The 21,389-nt window shown below is 42.4% G+C and overlaps 1 protein-coding gene across 1 annotated transcript in view; it reads left to right on the forward strand.

Annotated features, from left to right (window-relative positions):
- ARHGEF6 (Rac/Cdc42 guanine nucleotide exchange factor 6) overlaps positions 1 to 21,389 on the forward strand; it is a 793,672-nt gene that overhangs the window by 197,854 nt on the left and 574,429 nt on the right. The window contains exon 7 of the mRNA XM_069212447.1: positions 1,331 to 1,425. Within this exon, the coding sequence (XP_069068548.1) occupies positions 1,331 to 1,425 (95 nt within the window). The remainder of the gene's footprint in view (positions 1 to 1,330; positions 1,426 to 21,389) is intronic.

The raw sequence follows: 21,389 nt of genomic DNA on the forward strand, positions 1-21,389 counted from the left end.
CACTACTTCTTGGACAGTGAAGTCCCTTGAGGCAGGCATTTCACCCAGTCTGTCCTCCAGAACTTTTTAGTTCAATCTAGTTTGTAGACCCACCTCCAGGGAGGTATTACTTCCAAGGTGACAAATCTGCAGTTAGAAGTCTCTATCAAAAGAACAAGTTACTTACCTTGAGTAACATTTTTTGTGGTAGAAACTCCTCTCATCCTCCCTGTTCTCCGAACAGGCTCTTTACCTAAACAAATCCCATTAGATGCTGCACCCTGATCAAACATTGTTTTTTATGTGGCTCTGCATTTTGGGCACAGAAATGGTCACAGAATAAACTGATGTCAGCACGTCGGTGTGACTCTTATGTGGATACCACTACTTCTTTTCCAATGCGCACGTGGAGCCGACTGGTGGCACCTGCCTGCACTCAGAGGTTACTGCTCAAGATTTTCCAGTACCAGCCTGATGCCTAGGGAGTATTCTAAGGTGAAGAATCACTGATTAGACGGAGTCCATACCAGAAAAAAACGTAACTGAAGGTAAGTAACTTATACTGCATGACCCTATTAGAATTTGTCAAACAACTCAAATACATGTATTATTTACCTGACCTGACGTGCAGAATGTAACAAACCTTAGCTATGTTGACTAATACTAGAACGCAAGATAGGTTTAGTAAGGCAGTCCTGCAGAACATTTTCTTTCATTATAATCACTCTCTGGGTCACCATCCATTCAAGAACATGATTGAAGCAGACAGAGTATTTATAACCCTCTCACTAAAGAAGGAGCCACAAACTAAAATCCAAACGCTGTCTTTTGCAGTTTTTCAAAATGTATCTCGTTCACTCGCTAACTGGTCAGCAGGGAAAGAGTATTCTATGTAGCAACTCGAAGTCGAATTCCAGTTAGCTACATAATGATCCCAAGAAGCAACTTGAAAATTACAAGAGAACAAACATATATATTTTTATTGTATTTCTGTCCACTCATCTGCAGAACATGAAGAATTAATGGATTTCTATCCATTCTCCTTCAGAGATTAAACATTACAACATGTGAGGAAAGTGCAACAATTTGCTACTGATCAGTATTGGCCGAGTCCATGTACTTTGACTGCAGAATAATGTTGCTTGATTGTGATTAGAGTCAATAAACCGGCATAACCTCTATTTACTCCATTAGCCATGTATTGTTTGTGCGAATCAGTCTAGAGAAGTCTTCCATAATTTTGAATTAGTGCTTTATGAAGGCACATAGAGTGCAATTTATGGAGACCGTATCTTGCTTTCTCATATAATAATATTATATTTTATCTGTTTACGTTTTCAAATCTTTTCAGGTTATCCAGAATCTCATGGAAACTGAACGTGATTATGCAAAAGAGCTACAGTCACTTCTAGGAACCTACTTAAGACCTTTACAGTCCAACGAGAAGTAAGAGACTATAACCACGGTTTAAATATTTATTATATTTAAAAAATGATGCCACAGTCCAGGCAGTGGGGTTAGTTCAGAATTTTTATGCATGGAATTTATATCGCTTTTTGCCATAATGCTGACCCAGACACAACTTATCTGAGAGGAAGAACTTGAACATAATTTTTACCTTAAAACATTTTGGTGAGCATTCTAGAAAAAACTGAAAATAAAGTGGTGACATATGCAAACGGTATGAATGGTGGAAAACTCCATGTCATTATTCCACTATCAAACCCACTATCTAACAATATTTAGAAAGCATTGTACATGCAGGAATATCTGTCACTTACTTACTTAACAAGCATTAATTTGTATTTGTTTGCATGTGGGCCAAAAAGTGGGATTGCATTGAAATCCCCAGGTTAGATCCCTAATTAACCCCTCCGCTGCCAGGCCTTTTCCCCCTCCTGTGCCGAGCCTTTTTTTGGCTATTTGGGGCAGTTCGCGCTTAGGCCCTCATAACTTTTTGTTCACATAAGCTACCCACGCCAAATTTGCGTCCTTTTTTTCCAACATCCTAGGGATTCTAGAGGTACCCAGAGTTTGTGGGTTCCTCTGAAGGAGACCAAGAAATTAGCCAAACCACAGTGAAAATTTTGTTTTTTTGCAAAAATGTTGGAAAAAAGGTCTGCAGAAGGCAGCTCGTGGTTTTTTCCCTGAAAATGGCATCAACAAAGGGTTTGCGGTGGCAAGATCACCGTCTTCACAGCTTTCAGGAACAGGCAGACTTGAATTGGAAAACCCAATTTTTCAATACAATTTTGACATTTTACTGGGATATACCCCATTTTTACTATTTTTTGTGCTTTCAGCCTCCTTCCAGTTAGTGACCAAAATGGATGAGAAACCAATGCTGGATGCCAGAAAGCAAAACATTACTGAAAAAGCAGACAAAATTCTGAATTCAGCAAGGGGTCATTTGTGTAGATCCTACAAGTGTTTCCTACAGAAAATAACAGCTGAAATGAAAAAATATTGAAATTGAGGTGAAAAAAACAGTAATTTTTCTCCACGTTTTACTCTGTAACTTTTTCCTGCGATGTCAGATTTTTGAAAGCAATATACCGTTACGTCAGCTGGACTCTTCTGGTTGCGGGGATATATAGGGCTTGTAGGTTCATCAAGAACTCTAGGTACCCAGAGCCAATAAATGAGCTGCACCTTGCAATGGGTTTTTATTCTATACCGGGTATACAGCAATTCATTTGCTGAAATATAAAAAGTGAAAAATAGGTATCAAGGAAACCTATGTATTTCCAAAATGGCCACAAGATAAGGTGTTGAGAAGCAGTGGTTATTTGCACATCTCTGAATTCCGGGATGCCATTACTAGCATGTGAATTACAGGGCATTCCTCAAATAGACGTCTTTTTTACACACTGCCTTACATTTGGAAGGAAAAAATGTAGAGAAAGACAAGGGGTGCAATAACACTTGTTTTGCTATTCTGTGTTCCCCCAAGTCTCCCGATAAAAATGGTACCTCATTGGTGTGGGTAGGCCTAGCTCCCACGAAAGGAAATGGCCCAAAACACAACGTGGACCCATCACATTTTTTCACAGAAAACAGAAGTGTTTTTTTACAAAGTGCCTACTTGTGGATTTTGGCCTCTAGCTCAGCCGGCACCTGGGGAAACCTAGCAAACCAGCACATTTTTGAAAATTAGACACCTGAGGGAATCCAAGATGGGGTGACTTGTGGGGCTCTGACCAGGTTCTGTTACCCAGATTCCTATGCAAACCTCAAAATTTGACCAAACAAACACCTTTTCCTCTCATTTCGGTGACAGAAAGTTCTGGAATCTAGGAGGAGACACAAATTTCCTTCCACCCAGCGTTCCCCTAAGTCTCCCGATAAAAATGGTACCTCACTGGTGTGGATAGGCCTAGCGCCCACGAAAGGAAATGGCCCAAAACACAACGTGGACACATCACATTTTTTCACAGAAATCAGAGGTGTTTTTTGCTACATGCCTACCTGTGGATTTTGGCCTCTAGCTCAGCCGGCCTCGGGGGGACAGATATGGCCTAAAATAAATTTGCCCCGCCAGCCCCCTGGGGAGCTACCCTTGCCTACGGGGTCGCTCCCCCTGCGTGACATTGGCGCAAAAAAAAAAAAAGATCCCCGGTGCCTAGTTGCAGATTGACCTAAAATCGGCCGATCTGCCCCCAAGGGGGGCAGAAATGGTCTAAATACAATTTGCCCCCCAGGGGAGCGACCCTTGCCTAATGGGTCGCTCCCCATCTCTAAAAAACAAAAACAACAAAAAAAAAACACACCAATTTTTTTTTGCCCTGGCGCCTAGAGGTTTCTAATAACAAAAGGCCAATCTGCCCCCAGAGGGTGCAGAAATGGCCTAAAATAAATTCCCTCCCCCCCTGGGGAGCGACCCTTGCCTACGGGGTCGCTCCCCTTGCGTGACGTTGGCGCAAAAAAAAAATCCCTGGTGCCTAGTGTTTTCTGTGGTTCTGCCCCCCTAATTAAAATAGGCTGATCTGCCCCCCAGGGGGGCAGAAATGGCTCAATATAATTTGCCCCCTAGGGGAGTGACTCTTGCCTAAGGGGTCGCTCCCCACCTCTAAAAAAAACAAAAACAAAAAAAGAAAAATGATCCCTGGTGCCTAGAGGTTTCTGCCCCCGGGGGGGGGGCAGAAAAAGCCTTTAAAAAATGCCCCCCCCTGGGAGCGACCCTTGCCCAAGGGGTCGCTCCCTTATGCCAATTTCCTTTACAAATTTAAATCCCTGGTGTCTAGTGGGTGTTTTAGCAGCCGGATTGCTTTACAATCCGGCTGCTAAAACGCTGAGAGAGACTTGAAAGGGAAGGAATTTCATTTCCAGCGCGATGGGAGGAGGCCTTGTGACAATCAGCGCGCGATCGCACGCTGACGTCACACTGGGGGGGGGGGGGGGTGGGAGGGTCAGGTGGAAGGGGAAGGGCTTCCCCTTCCATCCCTGCCTTGAGGGGGTGGGGGGGAACCCCACAGAGGGAGCACTAGCGCTCCCTCTGGGCTCTGTGCCCAGGACGTAATGGTTACGTCCTGGGCACACGAGCACTGTGCCTCAGGACGTAACCATTACGTCCTGGGCACAGAAGGGGTTAATCAGAGCAGGTAATATGTGCCTGTTGGCTCCAATTTGACACGTTTGTACTCCATTACAGTTTTTATCTGTAAAAATATGATTATGAAGGTAAAGAACCAAAGTGGTTCTTTCAAAATGTTTTCAAATGTGTGTGTGTGTGTGTGTGTGTGTGTGTGTGTGCTTGTGTGCATGTGTGTGTAAGTTACAGGGATGCTATAGTTAGGAGATAGAATTAAACACATCTTAGAAATTCACTAAAAAACCAATGGGTACTTGAACTTTATAATCAGGTTCAGATTTTACACACGCAAAGCCATAGACATTCATCCGTTATAATTACACTTATTTCAAGAAACTATAGCTCATGCCCTAAGTTAACTATAACTCGTGCCACTGCCATTCACTGTTTTCTCATCAATATTTTTATTGCAAATGCTGCAGTAGTATTTTCAGTGATGTCATGACTGCTGTAATATGTGGAGTAATTAGCAGTACATGGCTGAGAATATTTTTAATTTTAAATCCGTTGTTGAGATGAAATTGAAGGCTAGACATTCAGACCCTATCTATATAAGGATTCATGTCCTACCTGACCTCAGTGGTCCGTATTGCTTTGAAATTTACTTGTATACAGCTGACAATGGATGGTCCACCTTCTGACCTGGAGAATGAGAGCTGTATGTAGCAAATAAGCAAGTCATATAAGAGAGTCAAACTAGTTATATCACAGTATTGGCACAAATGGTTCACAATACCGCGCTTTTGTCCATATGTTTTACAAATCAACTACTGGCTACTTACCAAATGTAGTTCTGGCAATTCTAACTTGTCAATGTATTCTTGTCTGCCCTAACCGGATTTGTTGCAAAAGTGGAGATCAGTTCAGAAATGCCAGTCTCACAAGCAACGTAAGGTTGTCAACAGTGTGAAAAACTCACATTTACAAACACTCCAAATTTGTAATTTTGTGAGATTCACCCTAAATTCACAAGTGCTGAATACTTACCCAATAGCATAGAGGGTTTTCTTGTTTCAGAAATTGTTCCCCCCTTTACCAAACGTCAAAAGCTCCAACAGTGAGAAAGATGGTGGAGCGGCTGAGAATAATGACATCACAAATGTAGTCAGTTCCATATGCACTTTTACAAATGCGTTCCCTGCAAAAGTGTCTAACAAATCAATGGTTGTCACAAATTATGTCTAGGAGATTCCAGTGTTGCTGTTGTCCATGGTGCTGCTCAACCTTTATTGGTGGACCAGGCACACTTTATGGTTGGACAGACCAAATGCAGACCCTTTGTCACAAGGGACCTCATGATAGACACATCCTTGGCTGTGTTTGCCAGAAATGACCTTATAGAGCAAGTAAACAGAGATGGAGACCTTAAGATGCCTTAGTTTACTAGAATTAACCGCAGTGGCTGTAGTCTTTACATAAGGAATACCCAGGAAGGCAGAGTTCTTATACACAGTCAACATGATAAAGATGTATTACAGTGGGATGCAAGGAGTCAATTTTCCAGTGTGCCACAAGAAGCTTAAGGAGTAGTCACACTGTCATCAGATCCTTCTTCTGGCAGAATACCTACAAGGGGTAGACAATTTTTTTTCAGAATTATCAAGCAGAAATCACCAAGAAGCATAAAAATGGAAGATCAAAATGAGCATTCTTTCAACATTTTTCACAGGTGAGGGGACCACAAAGAATTGTTTGTGACAACCAAAGCAAAAACTGCTAAATTGTATTCCTGCGGGTATCCACATCACCAGTCACTAGGGAATGTTATTTGTATAGATTAGCCAGGGACATTTGCTTATGCTTTCCCCCTCAAAACTCTTTTATTATATGTGATAATCAAGAATCACCGATCACCAATGACAGTGATCCTTTTACTCCAAAGTCGACCAGGTAACTATTGCTCTCACTTCTACTGAAGATGTCAATACAACAATTCTGCAAGTTACGAAACCAGACAGAGTTGCAAAGTCAGCTGGGTAACCTCTGTAACATTATAACCGCTCACAGATACTGAATTTAGCAATTTGGCACCTGAGATATTAGAATTTAGTTGCTTACAACTTTCAATATAGTGCATGGACAGTCTCAGGGAGTCACATCAACCAGTAGATTATGTTATACAATAACAGGGCAGAATTGCTCAGAATACTGAGTTACAATACCTGTAATCCTTTTCATGCATCAGTCCGCGATATCAGGAGACAGCAATGCAGGTTCATTTGGCAGTCTTCACATTCACTTTTGTTACGCCCTTCTTAAAGGTTTTCAGTGAAGACATTACATTAATTATTACTCTAGGGTTTCGTAAGCACCAGCTTGGAGCTAAACCTTGTTATTATCCAAATTATGCAGACATCTTTTGAACCTTTAGACACATGCACAACCATAAGATTTGACATGGAAAGTAATATTCTAGGACGCACAAACTCACCACGGATCGGTAGTCGCACAGATACAGACTGAACTCGAGGAGCTACAATCAAAGCTCGACCATATCAAAAACAGGTCACGGCGGTCAAATTTTAGATTTACTGGGGTCCCAGGAGATCTTGAGGCAACATCCTCTGTGACCAAGGTGGTATTGGATCTTATTTATTAGTACATTCTCCCATTGAAAGCTAAAAACAATGTTGACATGTCTATTATGCTGGCCTGTCGGGTCCCTGCAGTGAGAGCCCCATCTTCAAAATACCCACGTACAATCCTCATCAAATTTGGGGTCTTTAGGTTCAAGGAACAGGTATTGGCACAGGCTATAAAAACTACGTCCTTCAACACTAACGAGAACTTTAGCTTTTGCGTGTTCTCCACTGGGTGCATAATTTTCAAAATACACAGCAGACAAAGGACTTTTTGGACTCCCTTAGGAAATAACATTAGCACATTCAGTGCTAGGTATGTGGTATAAGTACTTAATGTGATGTGATCAACGTGCGGCCTACTTTGTCTGCTTTTCTGGAAATTGGGTTCTAGAGTGCCATACCAGTGCGCTCAAGGCTACGGGTTGGGGATATGGGATGGGCCACGGGGGAGGGTGGAGCTTCATGGGGCAGTGGGGGTGAAAGGGCCGTGACGGGCTTGGCCCATGTTGGTGGGTTTGGATGGGTGCTTTCGGGGGGAAGGGGTTTTGCACCAGGGTGGGGGAGACAAATAGCAGATGTTGAACACACAGAGGTCTGTGATCCAGGTGCTGGCCATGTGTGGGCCAATAGAAGATGCCTCTTATCATCATTAATAGGCAGCCAGGACAGGCAAGGCAGAAGGGCTAGTAGACTTCTAATTATACCTTTCTTGTTAAATGATAGATAATCACTCTAGTATAAGCCTCCTTACCTCTTTTAAGATCGTTTCCTGTAATGCAAATGGGCTTAACAATTCTCATAAATATAGAGCAATTCTGCAGTGGCTAAGAACCCTTCAGCCCCAGGTGATTGTATTACAAGAAACCCATTTTAAGCGCCAGGCTACTAGCCCTCTAACTCCTAGTTTTATTTCCCACTCTTTTTTTGCCTCTGCCAGTTTAGCGGTGCGTGGAGTTGCAGTTCTTTTGACCCAGGACTTTCAATGGGAGATACTTCAGGTGTTTCATGATCCCCAAACTAGATGGGTAGTTGTTAGTGTCAAGGTAGGCAGCCAGCTTATGCATATCTCAAGTTTCTATGGTCCGATCGAAGATGAAACTGCCTCCCTCTTGAGCTTGTATGAACTTCTAAGCAGGCTTTCTGTTTTTTTTTGGAGAGGGAGGGGACTTTAATATAATCCAAGATATGAAACTTGATGTTTCTCGAACAAATTGTGCACAGAATAAACCTCAGGCCTCTTGATTCTTGCCAAAATGTATTTGTGATCTGGCATTACAAGACCCCTGGAGGCTCGACCACCCACAACATCAAAGCTACACTTGCTTTTCCAAAAGATTTAGGGGGTCATTATGAACACGGCGGGAATCTGAACACAGACCACCAGCCCCCTTGAGACCCTGTTGGGCGAATAATCAACATTCTACAGGGCCGGCGGGCGTAAGCAGTGTTTCCGCCAGCCGGCCTGATGGAATGCTGGGCCTGGACATTGCCGACGGCTCCACATGCAGCAGCACCCGTCGTGCAAATCACTACCCGTAAATTGAGCAGTCACCTGTGCGACAGAACTGTGCACGGAGCACCCCTTCTGCCAGCCTTTTCCTGGCGGGTGAAACTGCCAGGGAATGGCTGGCGGAAACGGGTTCTTTATCCGTAGGGGAGCGCTGCCCTGTCGGATGAAGAATTCCGCCATCTCCTGCACTGCTAATCCATGAGATTTGGATTACCCATAGTCAATTTGTTTATTGTATTTCTTTTGGCATGTTTTCTTTTGCTAACAAAGAATAAAATAAACAATTAAATAGTAAAATAGTAAAATAGCGGTGTGGTGCATAACTATTAACAGTTGTGACAACAATACCAGTAGTATTGGGTTTGGCATGCAATTGGACAGAGGGTTTCAGTAGAGGAGCACAAATGTAAAACTCATAAAAAGCAGTGTCTGGCATTATCTGGAGCTGTAAATTTCAGGAGATGAATTTTGCAAACAGAAGCATTGAGCTATTCAGTGACTATCTTAGTCTTGACCATAACCGTTTCCATTACTGCTAAATGGCTAATGGACAGCATATACATTTTAGCAGTGCGTATGTCCATGAAATCATGCAGGGACTGACACAAACAGTATCCAGGAAAGGGGCATGCCATGCGGGCAGTATTCAGCCCAATCTGAGTCAAAAGGGTGGTGTGTTGAAGATGAGTATTGTAGTTGAGAGGACAATGAGGAGAACTGTTGATATAAAAACTATTAGAGCTATCACAAAAGCGGCCTTGGGTGGTGTAAACAATTTAATAGACTCTTTATGGTACTATAATTGGTGGAGATTGACATTTCTTTGGCTTGTTGTGCTGCATGTATAAATTCTGCCCGCTATGTGGGTGTCATAATGGGCACCAAATTCTAAGCCAGTTACATACAGATTGGATTTAGGATTCAGAGACAAATGTTAAGTAGGTACTGCTGCAAGATGGCGCTAGTATATTGAAACATGAGACTGTCAGGTTCACACCCTTAAAAACAGATTGGTGCTAGGGCATATTAATGTCAATGATGAAAACAGTGCAGCACATAAATGAGGACTGTACAGTTTGAGGTGCAAATGACAGGGTCAATGAGAGCTTTTGCCATACCACAAATTATGGGTGCTATGTTGCTGTTATCGTGGCATTTTCCTGTTCATGACTACTGCTAAGTAGGTCTTCTGTATACAGGATCCATTCAACTGGACTCTTGTCATCCTGTGAAATTTCGCAAGCACAAGTTATAGGAGGAAATTTGGACATAACATGGGACAGAATGGGAGGGCAGCAGATGGTCTAGAACATGAAGTATTTGGTGGGGAAATCCCTTATCTGGGACATTGACTTTCAAACTTGCGGAGCTTTCCACATCAAGTTCTGCTTCCTCTTTCTCTTTCACTTGATCCTCCTCCTATTGCTTCAGTGGATGTGTGCGGTGGCAAAGCAGAGAAAATAATGGATCTAGCCAGCATATAACAGAGGAGGCAACTAACTGATATAGTGATTGGCCTAGGGATGGTGCGGGCAACCAGGAAACTTGGAACCCTCTGGATAAAGATGTCATGGTGTTAATCAAGCCACCAGTGCTATTCACCTATGTTACTTTACTCTGCCTCTCACTGCTACCTGCTGCAGGATGTGACACCCTGACAAAAAGAGAGTGCAGTATCTGAACACAGAACTAATCCTCGAACTTGAGTTGAATGTAAACAGCTGAGACACATAGACTTCACCCTTCAGTTCCACTTGGTTCCATCTCATGGGCTGTACTCCACTCTATTAGGAGGAGGAACATGTTTCCTCTTCTTCTGTCATTGAGCCCAGATGTCAAACAACCCCTGATTGATTTTGGTTGCTCTCAATGCCAGTGTTGTGCAGCTTCCACAATTACCACAATTAAAGCTACCTTTGCCTCAGTCGAAGCTTCAGGAACTTTAAGAGGGAAATGGAGAAGTTTCTTCTCTTTAGTACAATGTAAGGTTTGACATTACCACTGCCACTGTTTTCCTGTGAAAAGAAAGATAGAACATGGGTTTTGAATCCTACAGGATGTATGGTTATCCAACCCAGTTCAGACACAACATAAGTCCTTGTGAATGATTGTGGCCTGGGTTTTAGTAGTAGTTCAATATGCTGGAATGTGCTCTATAAACCTGCAAAATGGGAATTTTCACATCTGGATCAGCCTAGATAAGAGGGACTTTATTCAATCTACCGTGAAAGAATACTGCACTTTGAGCTGGATGCAGCTCAAGTTTCTGTAAATGCTATTGATAGTTTGATATCCCACCTCATAGGGCCTCATTCATTAACAGAACTGTGGATCTCTTTCTAGAGTCTGGTCCTTTGACAATACATTGGTTACTTAAGTTGCTGAGCTTCAAGACATCTTGCTTAGGCATAGTCCTCCATGTTAAACTGCTTATGCAAGACCTGTAGCTTTACCTGGGGAACCCTTGGATTACTCGTAAATTATTCTGCTTTATTCATCACTGCCACTGTTTCTAAATGGTTGACGTATTCACCCAACCTCCTGTTGATACAACATAGCGAAGAACTGACCTGGAGAAGAAAGGTTGATTGCTCCCAGACGTCCTACGGCCAAGATCCTCTGGTTATTAGGCAATTGCAAGCACAACGTACGAAGGAAAGCTGGGGTGCAGTGTAGGCAGAAATTGATTTGGTACGGAGCAGATGTGGATTCACCAGCCACTAATCACCATGGAGTTTAGGGACAAGAATCATTTGTGCATTCCCCCAGCCACCAAACGTCTTGGAGTTTCGGGGCAGGAACTGAGCTAACCAACAACATTGAGGTTCTCATAGCCACAAGAAAGCAAAGACAACTTGTCTGTAAGGAACAACCATTTTGGTCAGATTTCCATGCCTGAAAACCATACAGATGGTTTCCTGATTTTTTTTGTTCTTGTTCTCTCCCAATCTCTCTCTATCTCTCTTTCTTTCTGTTATAATATTGTGGTAGTGTTCCCTTTAATATGTTGGAACACAGACCTTCACCTTACTTGTGCCGGTGTGAAGCTGTGATGCGCAACTCGTTCAGTGTGGAGCTTCCTGTCGGTGAGCTCTGCTGGGTCAGTGAACACTATAGGCTACCCTCTCACTGTGTTTCGCGGACAGATTCTCACCATTGACTGCCTTCCTGCACGATCCGTCGGCTGCTACATTAGGCCACCTTTTGCACTCTCTACCCAACTGGAGACTTTCTGCGCCCCATCATGCGTGCAGAGCATATTAATGCTCTTTAAGCTCTTTAGACCAGGGACTGCCGCCGCCTTCACTAAAACACCCTCCAGGCGTTCTTGGCGGCCTACTGCAACCCCTTTAGTGTGTGGCGAGGCAGAGCAACTAGGTCAGGGGACAGAAACAAGTGGGAGAGAGGCGAGTGGAGGCCACTTCTCTTTTAATCTTCAGCCCGTCAGTAGCTTACTAGCTTCCCACTGCTAGCCGGCTAGTGTGGCTCTTCGCAGCTTGTACCCACTTCCATCTCGCATGTAGGCAACAATTGTTTGTTGCCAACCTTTAGCATTCACTTACTTTGCCATTTTAATTTACCCACAGTCATCTAGTAACTGCCAAAACTATTTCTCGGCCACGTGTATTCCATCATACCTTATGGCATTATTGCTTAATCAGCCTAATTATGAAAATCAGGTCCATAACAGAACTAGGTCTAAATCAGCTGATCCCCGACCATAGGCATTTTATAACCTGACACCATAGGAGAACCATAGATCTCCCTGCCAAAGCAATTACGACTACATCTATCTCTGTTTGTCTTCCGTCAGGAAGCCACTGCATTGTGTACCAAGATGTTCAAACTTAATGTTCTGAGACATCAGGCATCAATTCTAGATCACTTCTACGTAGACTGACAAAGCAAATCACTAATTGGAATTGCTTTAAACTAGGCTACAGACCTAAAGATATAATTAACTCCAGTTCTCTTGAGTTTCACCAGCAATCAACTTAATCAGTTTCTCTGTCAATGTCTCTTCCACCTGCTCACCTCTCGGCTTCTCATATTTCAATAGCATTGATCACCACAACAGCTTTAATCAGTATGATTCCTGAGGATCTGAAACCATTAAACAGTGATCTTGAAACCAATTCAATTTACAGATGTGATCCCCTGCTGGAGGAAGATTACCTTGAATTACAATCAAATACTAATTTAGCAGCACAGACTTCCCTCACAACTTCTCTGGACAACTTGTTTTTTCAGGATGAACTGACATGCTTTAGGAGTACTCCATTCATTGACTTACAGTCCAGCCCACAGCTCCATAATTCAACAAGTCGTCCTCAGTTGCTAACAGCACAAAACATGAAAACACCAGCAGTTTATCCAGTGCTTCAAGCTTCTTTCATGCTCAAATTACTGTACTAAAACATATTTAAAAATACCTTGCAACTATCTGTGACACTCAGAAAAGTCTTCTCAAAATGCAACAATCTCTCCTAAATATGGAAACCCATTTTGCCAACCTGTCTCAACTGGATGGCCCAGAAGATGCATTACAACTCTTAGCAGGCAAAATAAATCAAAAGGCATCTTGCATCATGACAACACCAATATTTCTTTCCCAAGCTGACCGGATTATCTCACCCTTGAAAGAGACTGCCTGGAGCATTAATGTTCAATGTAACAAGTTAAAAACATAGGCAGAGGTCTCTAGTCAGATATCCAACATGGTTTCTCAATGCACTGCTTACTCAGCCCCAAATGAAGTTCTGGTAGACTAATCTGTAGCAAGCGCTACACCATCCCCACCTCTTTAAGATCACCAGGGGAATTTCAACTTTACATTAGTTGCTGCGCCTAAAATGTTAATGAAGTAAAAAAAAAAAATTCAACCAACCAAATTAAAAGGATTCAACAAAAATCTATTTTAACTGACAATAATGTAACTCTTTTTCCAGTTTTTAACTAGTAAGAATGGACAGATGCTGCAGAGCCCGCTTAAATGCAAATGTTGAACGCAACCAATCTTGAAGAAATGACAAGGACCATCTTTCAGCAACCCTTTTACAAATATGTGAAGATGTACTCCACATGACATCATTAAGTAAGGATAGTCATGATCCTCCTAATAACCACGGAATGAGGAATCGCCCAGGAACACCTATTCCTACAATTTTGATGGTTGAGCTCAGCTAAAACAATAGCAGATGGATTCACTTTTCTTACCAGAGCTAACTTTAATGACAAACCCACGATTCACTCAACAACAAATACCAAACGTTTTTCAAACCCAACAAAACCAATTTGGAGAAATGAAGCCCACGTGGTTACATCTAAAGTGAATTACCCTCAAATTCAGTCTGGATTATAACTCGTAAGCACACAATGATATTCTAGTTCGCCGAATCATTCTGAAAATTGTAAATAATTTTCCAGTGTCAAGAAATAAAAACTCCCATGACCTAACAAGTATAATGTTCACTCATAGCCTAACCTTTAAAATTGAGATAGCACAGATAACCCGGTCAATGGACACCGTTATACAAAATATTTGGCCCAAGAAAACTGATGTAGCCTCCTGGGGCATTGTCCTTACAAAGTTCATCAATCCAAAATATCCTCAAATAGTAAGAGAAAGTGCATATCAAAATAAATCTAATCACCGATCTCCTAACAAAATTAGTAAACTCAACAGCCGCGCAAACTCCATAAAATTTACAACCTCATATATCAACGTAAGTAAAAACGTGGTCACTGATTGGCAGGTCACAACATCTAGCGTTCCTAACCAACATGATTCACGTGACCTAACATTATTGTTGTGTACCTAACAATACATGGGAAAATATCGGCCAGCATAAGAAGTTTTTGTCACTGTGTTCTTGGAACATTGCTGGAATTAAACGCCAGATGAATACCAGCAGAAAGAACCTAGTTTCATTTTTAGCTAATCATCAGGGCATGTGCCTGCAGGAATCTTGGAGGCTCTCCCATTTAGCTTTGCTAATTGCTGTGCACATGAAATGCCCAAAATGTCAAGATTAAATCAAAATAAGATTATATTTTCACAGTTCTAATAGGCCGTAAAACATTAGATCATCTGCTGTTGTTAAATAATTACATACCTTCCTTCTAAAGGTGAAATCAAACTTATTTCATGTGTTAAAGGAATTCAGAAAAGCAGTTTGGTTTGTATCCCATTATCATTACAGGAGATTTCAATGACAACCTGTTGCTTCCGCATTGGAAAGATCTTCCACCCAATGATCTTCCAGATAACACCCCAAATATTATCTCTCCTTTGAGGTTAAAATGGGCAAATAAGAGGAAAGCAACTTGCAGTCATCTATCCAAATTACTCTTTGACCTAGGGTTTCCCACAACTTAATTGAAAACATCCAGCTGACCAAATAGCACAACCCACTTTTCCCAGCTGACCAAATAGCACAACCCACTTTTATTTCCCATAACGATGACACGTTACTCCACTACACCAATTTATTCCTATGCCGGAGTATAATATCATATCAAGGAAAGAGAGTGGTCATAATCATCAACAAATTACTCTGCATTCAAATTACAAATCTTGCCCAACGAGCAGCTGCCATGCTGAAGGCTCATTAATGCTCAGACACAAAAAAGCAATCAAATTGGATATGGACTTTCAATCTAAGGTTCCCTTGTTAAACACCCAAGAATTCATCACCTCACAAATAAATATTAAAAAATATAAAGATCCGCCATCATTCGATTAGTAGTAAAGCCTGGGAGCAACTGTTAATCTCTATTTTGAACTATATTTCATCCGGAACCATTGACTGGATTAGTCTTTGCCTCAGTAGTACAGATTTATTGTATAGCACTAAAAAAGGATACACCACAGAAAGTCAGGAGAATATCTAAAAAAAAAATCAACGAACACTAAACCTTGATCTACAAATCAAAGAGGAAAAATTGCTCAAAGTGAAAGAAAAAAGAAACACAGATAGATTCTCAAGAAGCTGCTGGGACACAATTATTTTTTGCAACCAATTCAAATAATGGAAGATAATTCTGGTCATTGGTGGGTCATGGCACAGGATCATATAGAGCTGTTACTGATCATTACATACTTTTTGAGTAGTGGAATATAGCCATCAACAATCTATACACAACTGATACTTCTAAATCTCATAAAAAGAAATAATGTAATTGATCATAACTTTTAGAACATTAAGAGCGGCAGGCCAGCATCGTATACCAAACACAGTTCTAAAAGTAGCCCCAGACCTATTTAGTACACTGTTTCATAATGTATTTTCAATAGTCCTTCAAACAGGCTAAAGTCCACCTTCATGAAAAGGGGCTACCATCAGTCGGATTCACAAAAAAAGACGAAAGCATGACCCTAAACATTATCGTCTTACTGCCCCCTTTGACTCAGACGGCAAGTTTTGTGGCAGATTTTTAATGGATAATCTTGAGGCTTGGATCCTTAAATCAAATGTTCTTCCTTTAAACCAGTCTGGATTTAGGTCCGGCTGCTCCATGATACATAATGTCATTGCACTTAAACTATTAGTGAACATAATACAAAAAAAATCTAACTTATGTTTTATATACAGATAATACTTCTGTGTTTGACAATGTCAACTGTAAAATACTATGGTACAAATTACTAAAATAGGGAATTGATCACATATTGATAAATTTTTGGGTCAATTTTTCCGAAAGTACATGGCTCCAAGTAAAACTGATTAGAGTATGCTATCACCAAAAATGAGAACTCTTAACAATACAAAACAGGAATGCATCCTGGCTTGCCTAGTCTTTTCTCTATATATGTATGACTTAACTCACTATTTCGAACATGCAAATAGCCGGCCTCCATAGCTTTCATCAAAACCCATCACCTATTTAGGTACGCCGATAATATAATCATTCTTACACAAACTCCATTGGGCTTGCAGTCCAAGCTATTAAACCTACAAGATGATATTCGAGCCAACAACCTAAAAATCAATCTGGGGAAAACCTAAGTCATGTCTGTTGTGAAAAAACAAAAACAATCTAGATGTAAAAATGAAGATACCTACATCTAACAAGTTAATAACTATGATTATGTAGGTTTAACAATGGATACAAAAGATCTCAGGGATCAACCACTTTTGAAATAAGCAGCAGAAGGCACACATAATCTCGAAATCTATAAAGAGATTCTCTAGAATCTACGGGGGATGAGCAACTGATCAATCACTACAGGTACTCAATACGAAGCTTTCTCCAACTCTTCTATATGTTTCTGTCATCTTTATTGGAAAAATAATTATTAACCTTAACATGATTATTATGTAAAAGCTCAAATCCTTACTGAATGTACTATTGTTATCTTCGTTGCCAGTTTCACCTGCACGCGCGCTTGCTCACAGCTTGTAAAGTCTTTTGTTACTAAAACAAAAATATTCAAATGGGCGTTCCGCCTCTAAACTTTCTCTATCATTTATTTGTTTGTCTGTCCCTCAGGCACTTTATCTTGCCTTTTATTGGTTCCTATTCGTTTCCTGTTCGGCTTCCGTTTTGTCATTGTAGACTGTGTGTGCTTTCGACACTGTTGACTAAGTACTCCTTCCTCTTACCGATTTTCTCTTTGTTTTCGGATCTACTTTTTTCTTTCAATTTATGCCAGTTTGTTGAGTGGACGTAGACTTTCATCCAGCGTTTCTGTCTTTCTCAGTAAGAGGTGCTGGCTTTTGAGCTATGTCCTTTTGTTATTTAGATGTACTCCTCGTCGACAGTGCAATATATGGTGATTCCTGCCAATTTATAGTGTTTCGGGGCCATTCACTCTGTCGTCTTCTGAAAGTTTTAAAGCACATAATAAGATCTCATCTGTTTAAAGAGCCAGGCAGCCAGCCTGTTTTATTTTTTTCATGTGTATTTGTACAAATAGTATGGGGATGCTGTTTGACATACATACTTTTTAAAATCTATTTATGGTGAGTTCTTCATGGTTTGCATATTACCAACTGAGATAGCTTACCTTAGGTTGAGCACTAAGGTAGCGTTTAACCGTTTTGCTTTGTTCATTAATATTTAGCTGTTAGCGCGGTGCACTCAACACACTAAGGTATCTTGATAAATAAGTGGCAGCTTTTCCGATTAAAATTACATGTTATTGGAACACGGACATTATAGTGCTTTGGTCTGACAACATCAAGCTTTACTGAGTCATCCCCAGGGCCTCTGGTTTCTTGCGATTGTGCAGGCGCAGTGATTTTTGAATATTTATAGATTTACTACATTTCACTCTTAATTCATCCTTTGCCTCATAACAAGCAGATTTTTCCAATGTAACAAAATTGTTTATTTTTCAAACGGTTGAAAAGTTACTACAAGCACAGCCAAACGTCTTGCTGCCTAACCTTTGCAAAACTGGACTGATCTCCTTTCTGTGCTTATTGCTATATTTGGGTGTTAAAATGGGACTAGTGGGTTGCAGCTAATGTCCAGACTGTTACCATTTTTACAAATAACAAAATAATGAAGCAATACTGTCACATTTTTTCAGAATTATGCTGCATAAATTGCTTTTCATTGCTGCATATTTTACTCAACTCTGCCATATAATTTGGACCTATCCTGATGCATAATTTCAGTGTCCCGGTTCATACCCTTCTGTATTATTTGAAAGTACAGATAACTAGCTGCTTTTAAAATATATATTCTTATCATTAGGGTGGCTTTTTTAAACATTTGTTTTTATATTTGGAATGCTTTCACTGGGAGGCGCTTTACCCACTGAGCTATTTCACTCAGCGGTGGCGCAGCTTACTTGAATATTCCATTCTTTCTGAAGCAGATCTTGACTTTAAAAACATTGGCGTTTAAAAATGTGCATATTTACCAAAGAATATCAATCAATCATCGTTTGTTAAGTGCAACTACTCACCCGTGTGGGTCTCAAGGCGCTGAGGGTGTGGGGGGGGGTGTTTGTGGAGCATCCATCAGTGTGGCGGTTCCTCAAATATCCATGTCTTCAAATAGCCATGTCATCAGCTTTTTCATGAAGTTGAGGAGGGGTGTAGTCTGTCTGAGGTGGGGCGGAAGGGCGTTCCAGGCTGTGGTGGCAAGGTAGGAGAATGAGCGTCCCCCTCCTGTTGTTTTTCTGATGCAGGGTACATCAGCGAGTGAGAGCTGGGCTGAGCATAGGCTCCTGTGGGGTACGTGGAAATAGAGTCGCCTGTTCAGGTAGGCTGGTCTGGTGTCGTGGAGGGCTTTGTGTGCGTGGAAGAGGATATTGAAGTTGATTCTTTTCTCTATGGGGAGCCTGTGAAGTGTGCGCAGGGTTGGAGATGTGATAGTGTTGGGGTAGGTCGAGGACCAGTTTGGCGGCGGTGTTCTGGATGTTCTGTAGTTTGCGGGTGAGTTTCCTGTTGATTCCGGCGTAGAGCGCGTTGCCGTAGTCCAGTCTGCTGGTAACAAGGGCATGTGTGACGGTCTTTCGGTGTTAGAGGGGGATCCACTTGAATGACCTGTGTAGGAAAAGGAGAGTGCGGAAGCAGGTGGATGCTACTGAATTGATTTGGCGGTCCTTGAGTTTGGAGTCCAGGATGATTCCGAGGTTGCGGGCTTGGTTCATGGGGGTGGGGGAGCTTCCGACGGTGGAGGGCCACCCGGAGTCATTCCACATGTCGGGTTGAGGGCCCATGATGAGTACTTCAGTTTTGTCTGCGTTGAGTTGTAGGCAGCTTCTTTTCATCCAGCTGGTGACTGCTCCCATGCCTTTGTGGAAGTTGTGTCTGGCTGCGTTGGGTTCGTTGGATAGGGAGAAGATTAGTTGGGTGTCGTCAGTGTAGGAGACGATGTTGAGCCCGTAGTTTCTGATGATGGCAGCTAGTGGGACCTTGTAGATGTTAAACAGCGTGGGGCTGAGGGAGGATCCCTGGGGAACTCTGCAGGTGGTAGGTGTGGGGTCCAAGAGGAAAGGAGGAAGTCTTATTCATTGAGTTCTGCAGGAGAGGAAGGATCGGATCCAGTCGAGGGCCTTGTCTCTGATGCCGGCCTTGTGAAGTCTGCGTATCAGGGTGTGGTGGAAGACCGTGTCGAAGCCCGCCAAGAGCTTGAGCAGGACGAAGGCCACAGTCTCTCCCTTGTCCAGCAGGGAGCGGATGTCGTCTGTTGTGGCCAGGAGGGCTGTTTCGCAGCTTTGGTTTTTTCTAAAGTCCAGATTGGGAGGCGTCGAGGATGTTGTGATCTTCGATGAAGGTGGCGAGTTGGCTGTTGATAGCTTTCTCGATTACTTTCGCTGGAAAAGGGAGCAGGAAGATGGGCCTGTAGTTCTTGAGGTCGGTGGGGTCCGCCGAGGGTCCTTGAGGAGAGGGTTGATCCCGGCGTGTTTCCAGTCGTCGGGGAAGGAGTCATCTGCTAGGGAGCGGTTGATGGTGATACGGAGCTTGGGGGCAATGGTTTCAGTGGCTCTGTTTAAGATGTGGTGGGGTTATGGGTCCGTGGGGGCCCGGGAGTGTATGGTCCTCATTGTCTTCAGTGGAGAGGGGGGTCCAGTTGGTGATTGTTGGTTTTTTGGTGTCGGGTTCTGGTGGAGGTGGTTCTGCACTTAGGTTGTCCTTACTGAAGTTGTCGTAGATGGTCTTGATTTTGTGGTGGAAGTATGTATTGAGTTTGTTTCAGTGATCTTGTGAGGGTGGGATGTCCGTTGCTTCGCTGTTGAGCTGGGCGAACTCCTTGATTATGCTGAAGCGTTCCTTGCTGTTGTGTGCACGTGAGGAGATTCTTTCTAGTATTGCTTTATTTCTGGTGCTTTTGGTAAGATGGTGGTGTGCTGTGGTGGCGGCTCTGAGGTTGATTTGGGCTTCTGTAGATTTGGTGTTTCTCCAGATTTTCTCGAGGCGTAGACATGTGCGTCTGGATTCATGGAGTTCTGTGGTGAACCGGCTGGCTTTCTTGGCATGGGTGCTGTTGTTCTTTTTGAGGGGGGCTATGAGGTTGGTGCAGTTGGTGATCCATCTGTGCAACGTGCAGGCTGCGATGTTCGGGTCGTCGTTGTGTTTGATGGGGGGGCGGAGTTGGCAAGAGTGGCGGTGAGCTGGTCGTCGGTGATTCTTGCCCAGCTTTTACGGGATGGTTGGTGTTGGGGTCTGAAGATGGTGGGTGTGTTGAAGGTGAAATGGATGTGTAAAGGGGATAACTCCTTGTCAGGGGATGATGTCAAGCACAGTGCTGCACCAAGCACTCCATCAAAGCGCTGCAAAGAAGAATGTATTCCGAATTCGAAGAATTTCCTTTAAAAAAAATAAAAGTGCCAGAATCTGTCTTGCAGAAGGTAAAAATAAAGATTCCTCTGACAAAAAGTCAAAAAGGTTGCCAAATCACTTTAGGTCCAAGATGGAGTGAAAATCAAACTCCTCAGAAGCACTGTCAGAATTCTATCGTGACTCGTTGAAGAAAGGACCACTGTCTACGGCGGACGTGTTGACGATGAGGAAAACCCCATTGATGATAAAGACCTTATTGACGATGAAGACCATGTTGTCAACTGCCCCATCAGCAGTGATGACCCAGTCGAGGATGACCTTGTAGATGTCAGCTGCAAACTTGTTAATGACAGTGTTAATGAACTTGGCACAGCACTTTAATTTACCAGTGTCACTAGTAATTCAGCTACTTTTTCACAAATTCAGATTCCTCCTTTGAAAGTTGAGGAAACCCCTGATGCATATTCTAGGCTTCCAGCTGAAGG

Source organism: Pleurodeles waltl, chromosome 2_1 (genome assembly GCF_031143425.1).
Source record: "Pleurodeles waltl isolate 20211129_DDA chromosome 2_1, aPleWal1.hap1.20221129, whole genome shotgun sequence".
In the NCBI taxonomy this organism is placed as follows: domain Eukaryota; kingdom Metazoa; phylum Chordata; class Amphibia; order Caudata; family Salamandridae; genus Pleurodeles; species Pleurodeles waltl.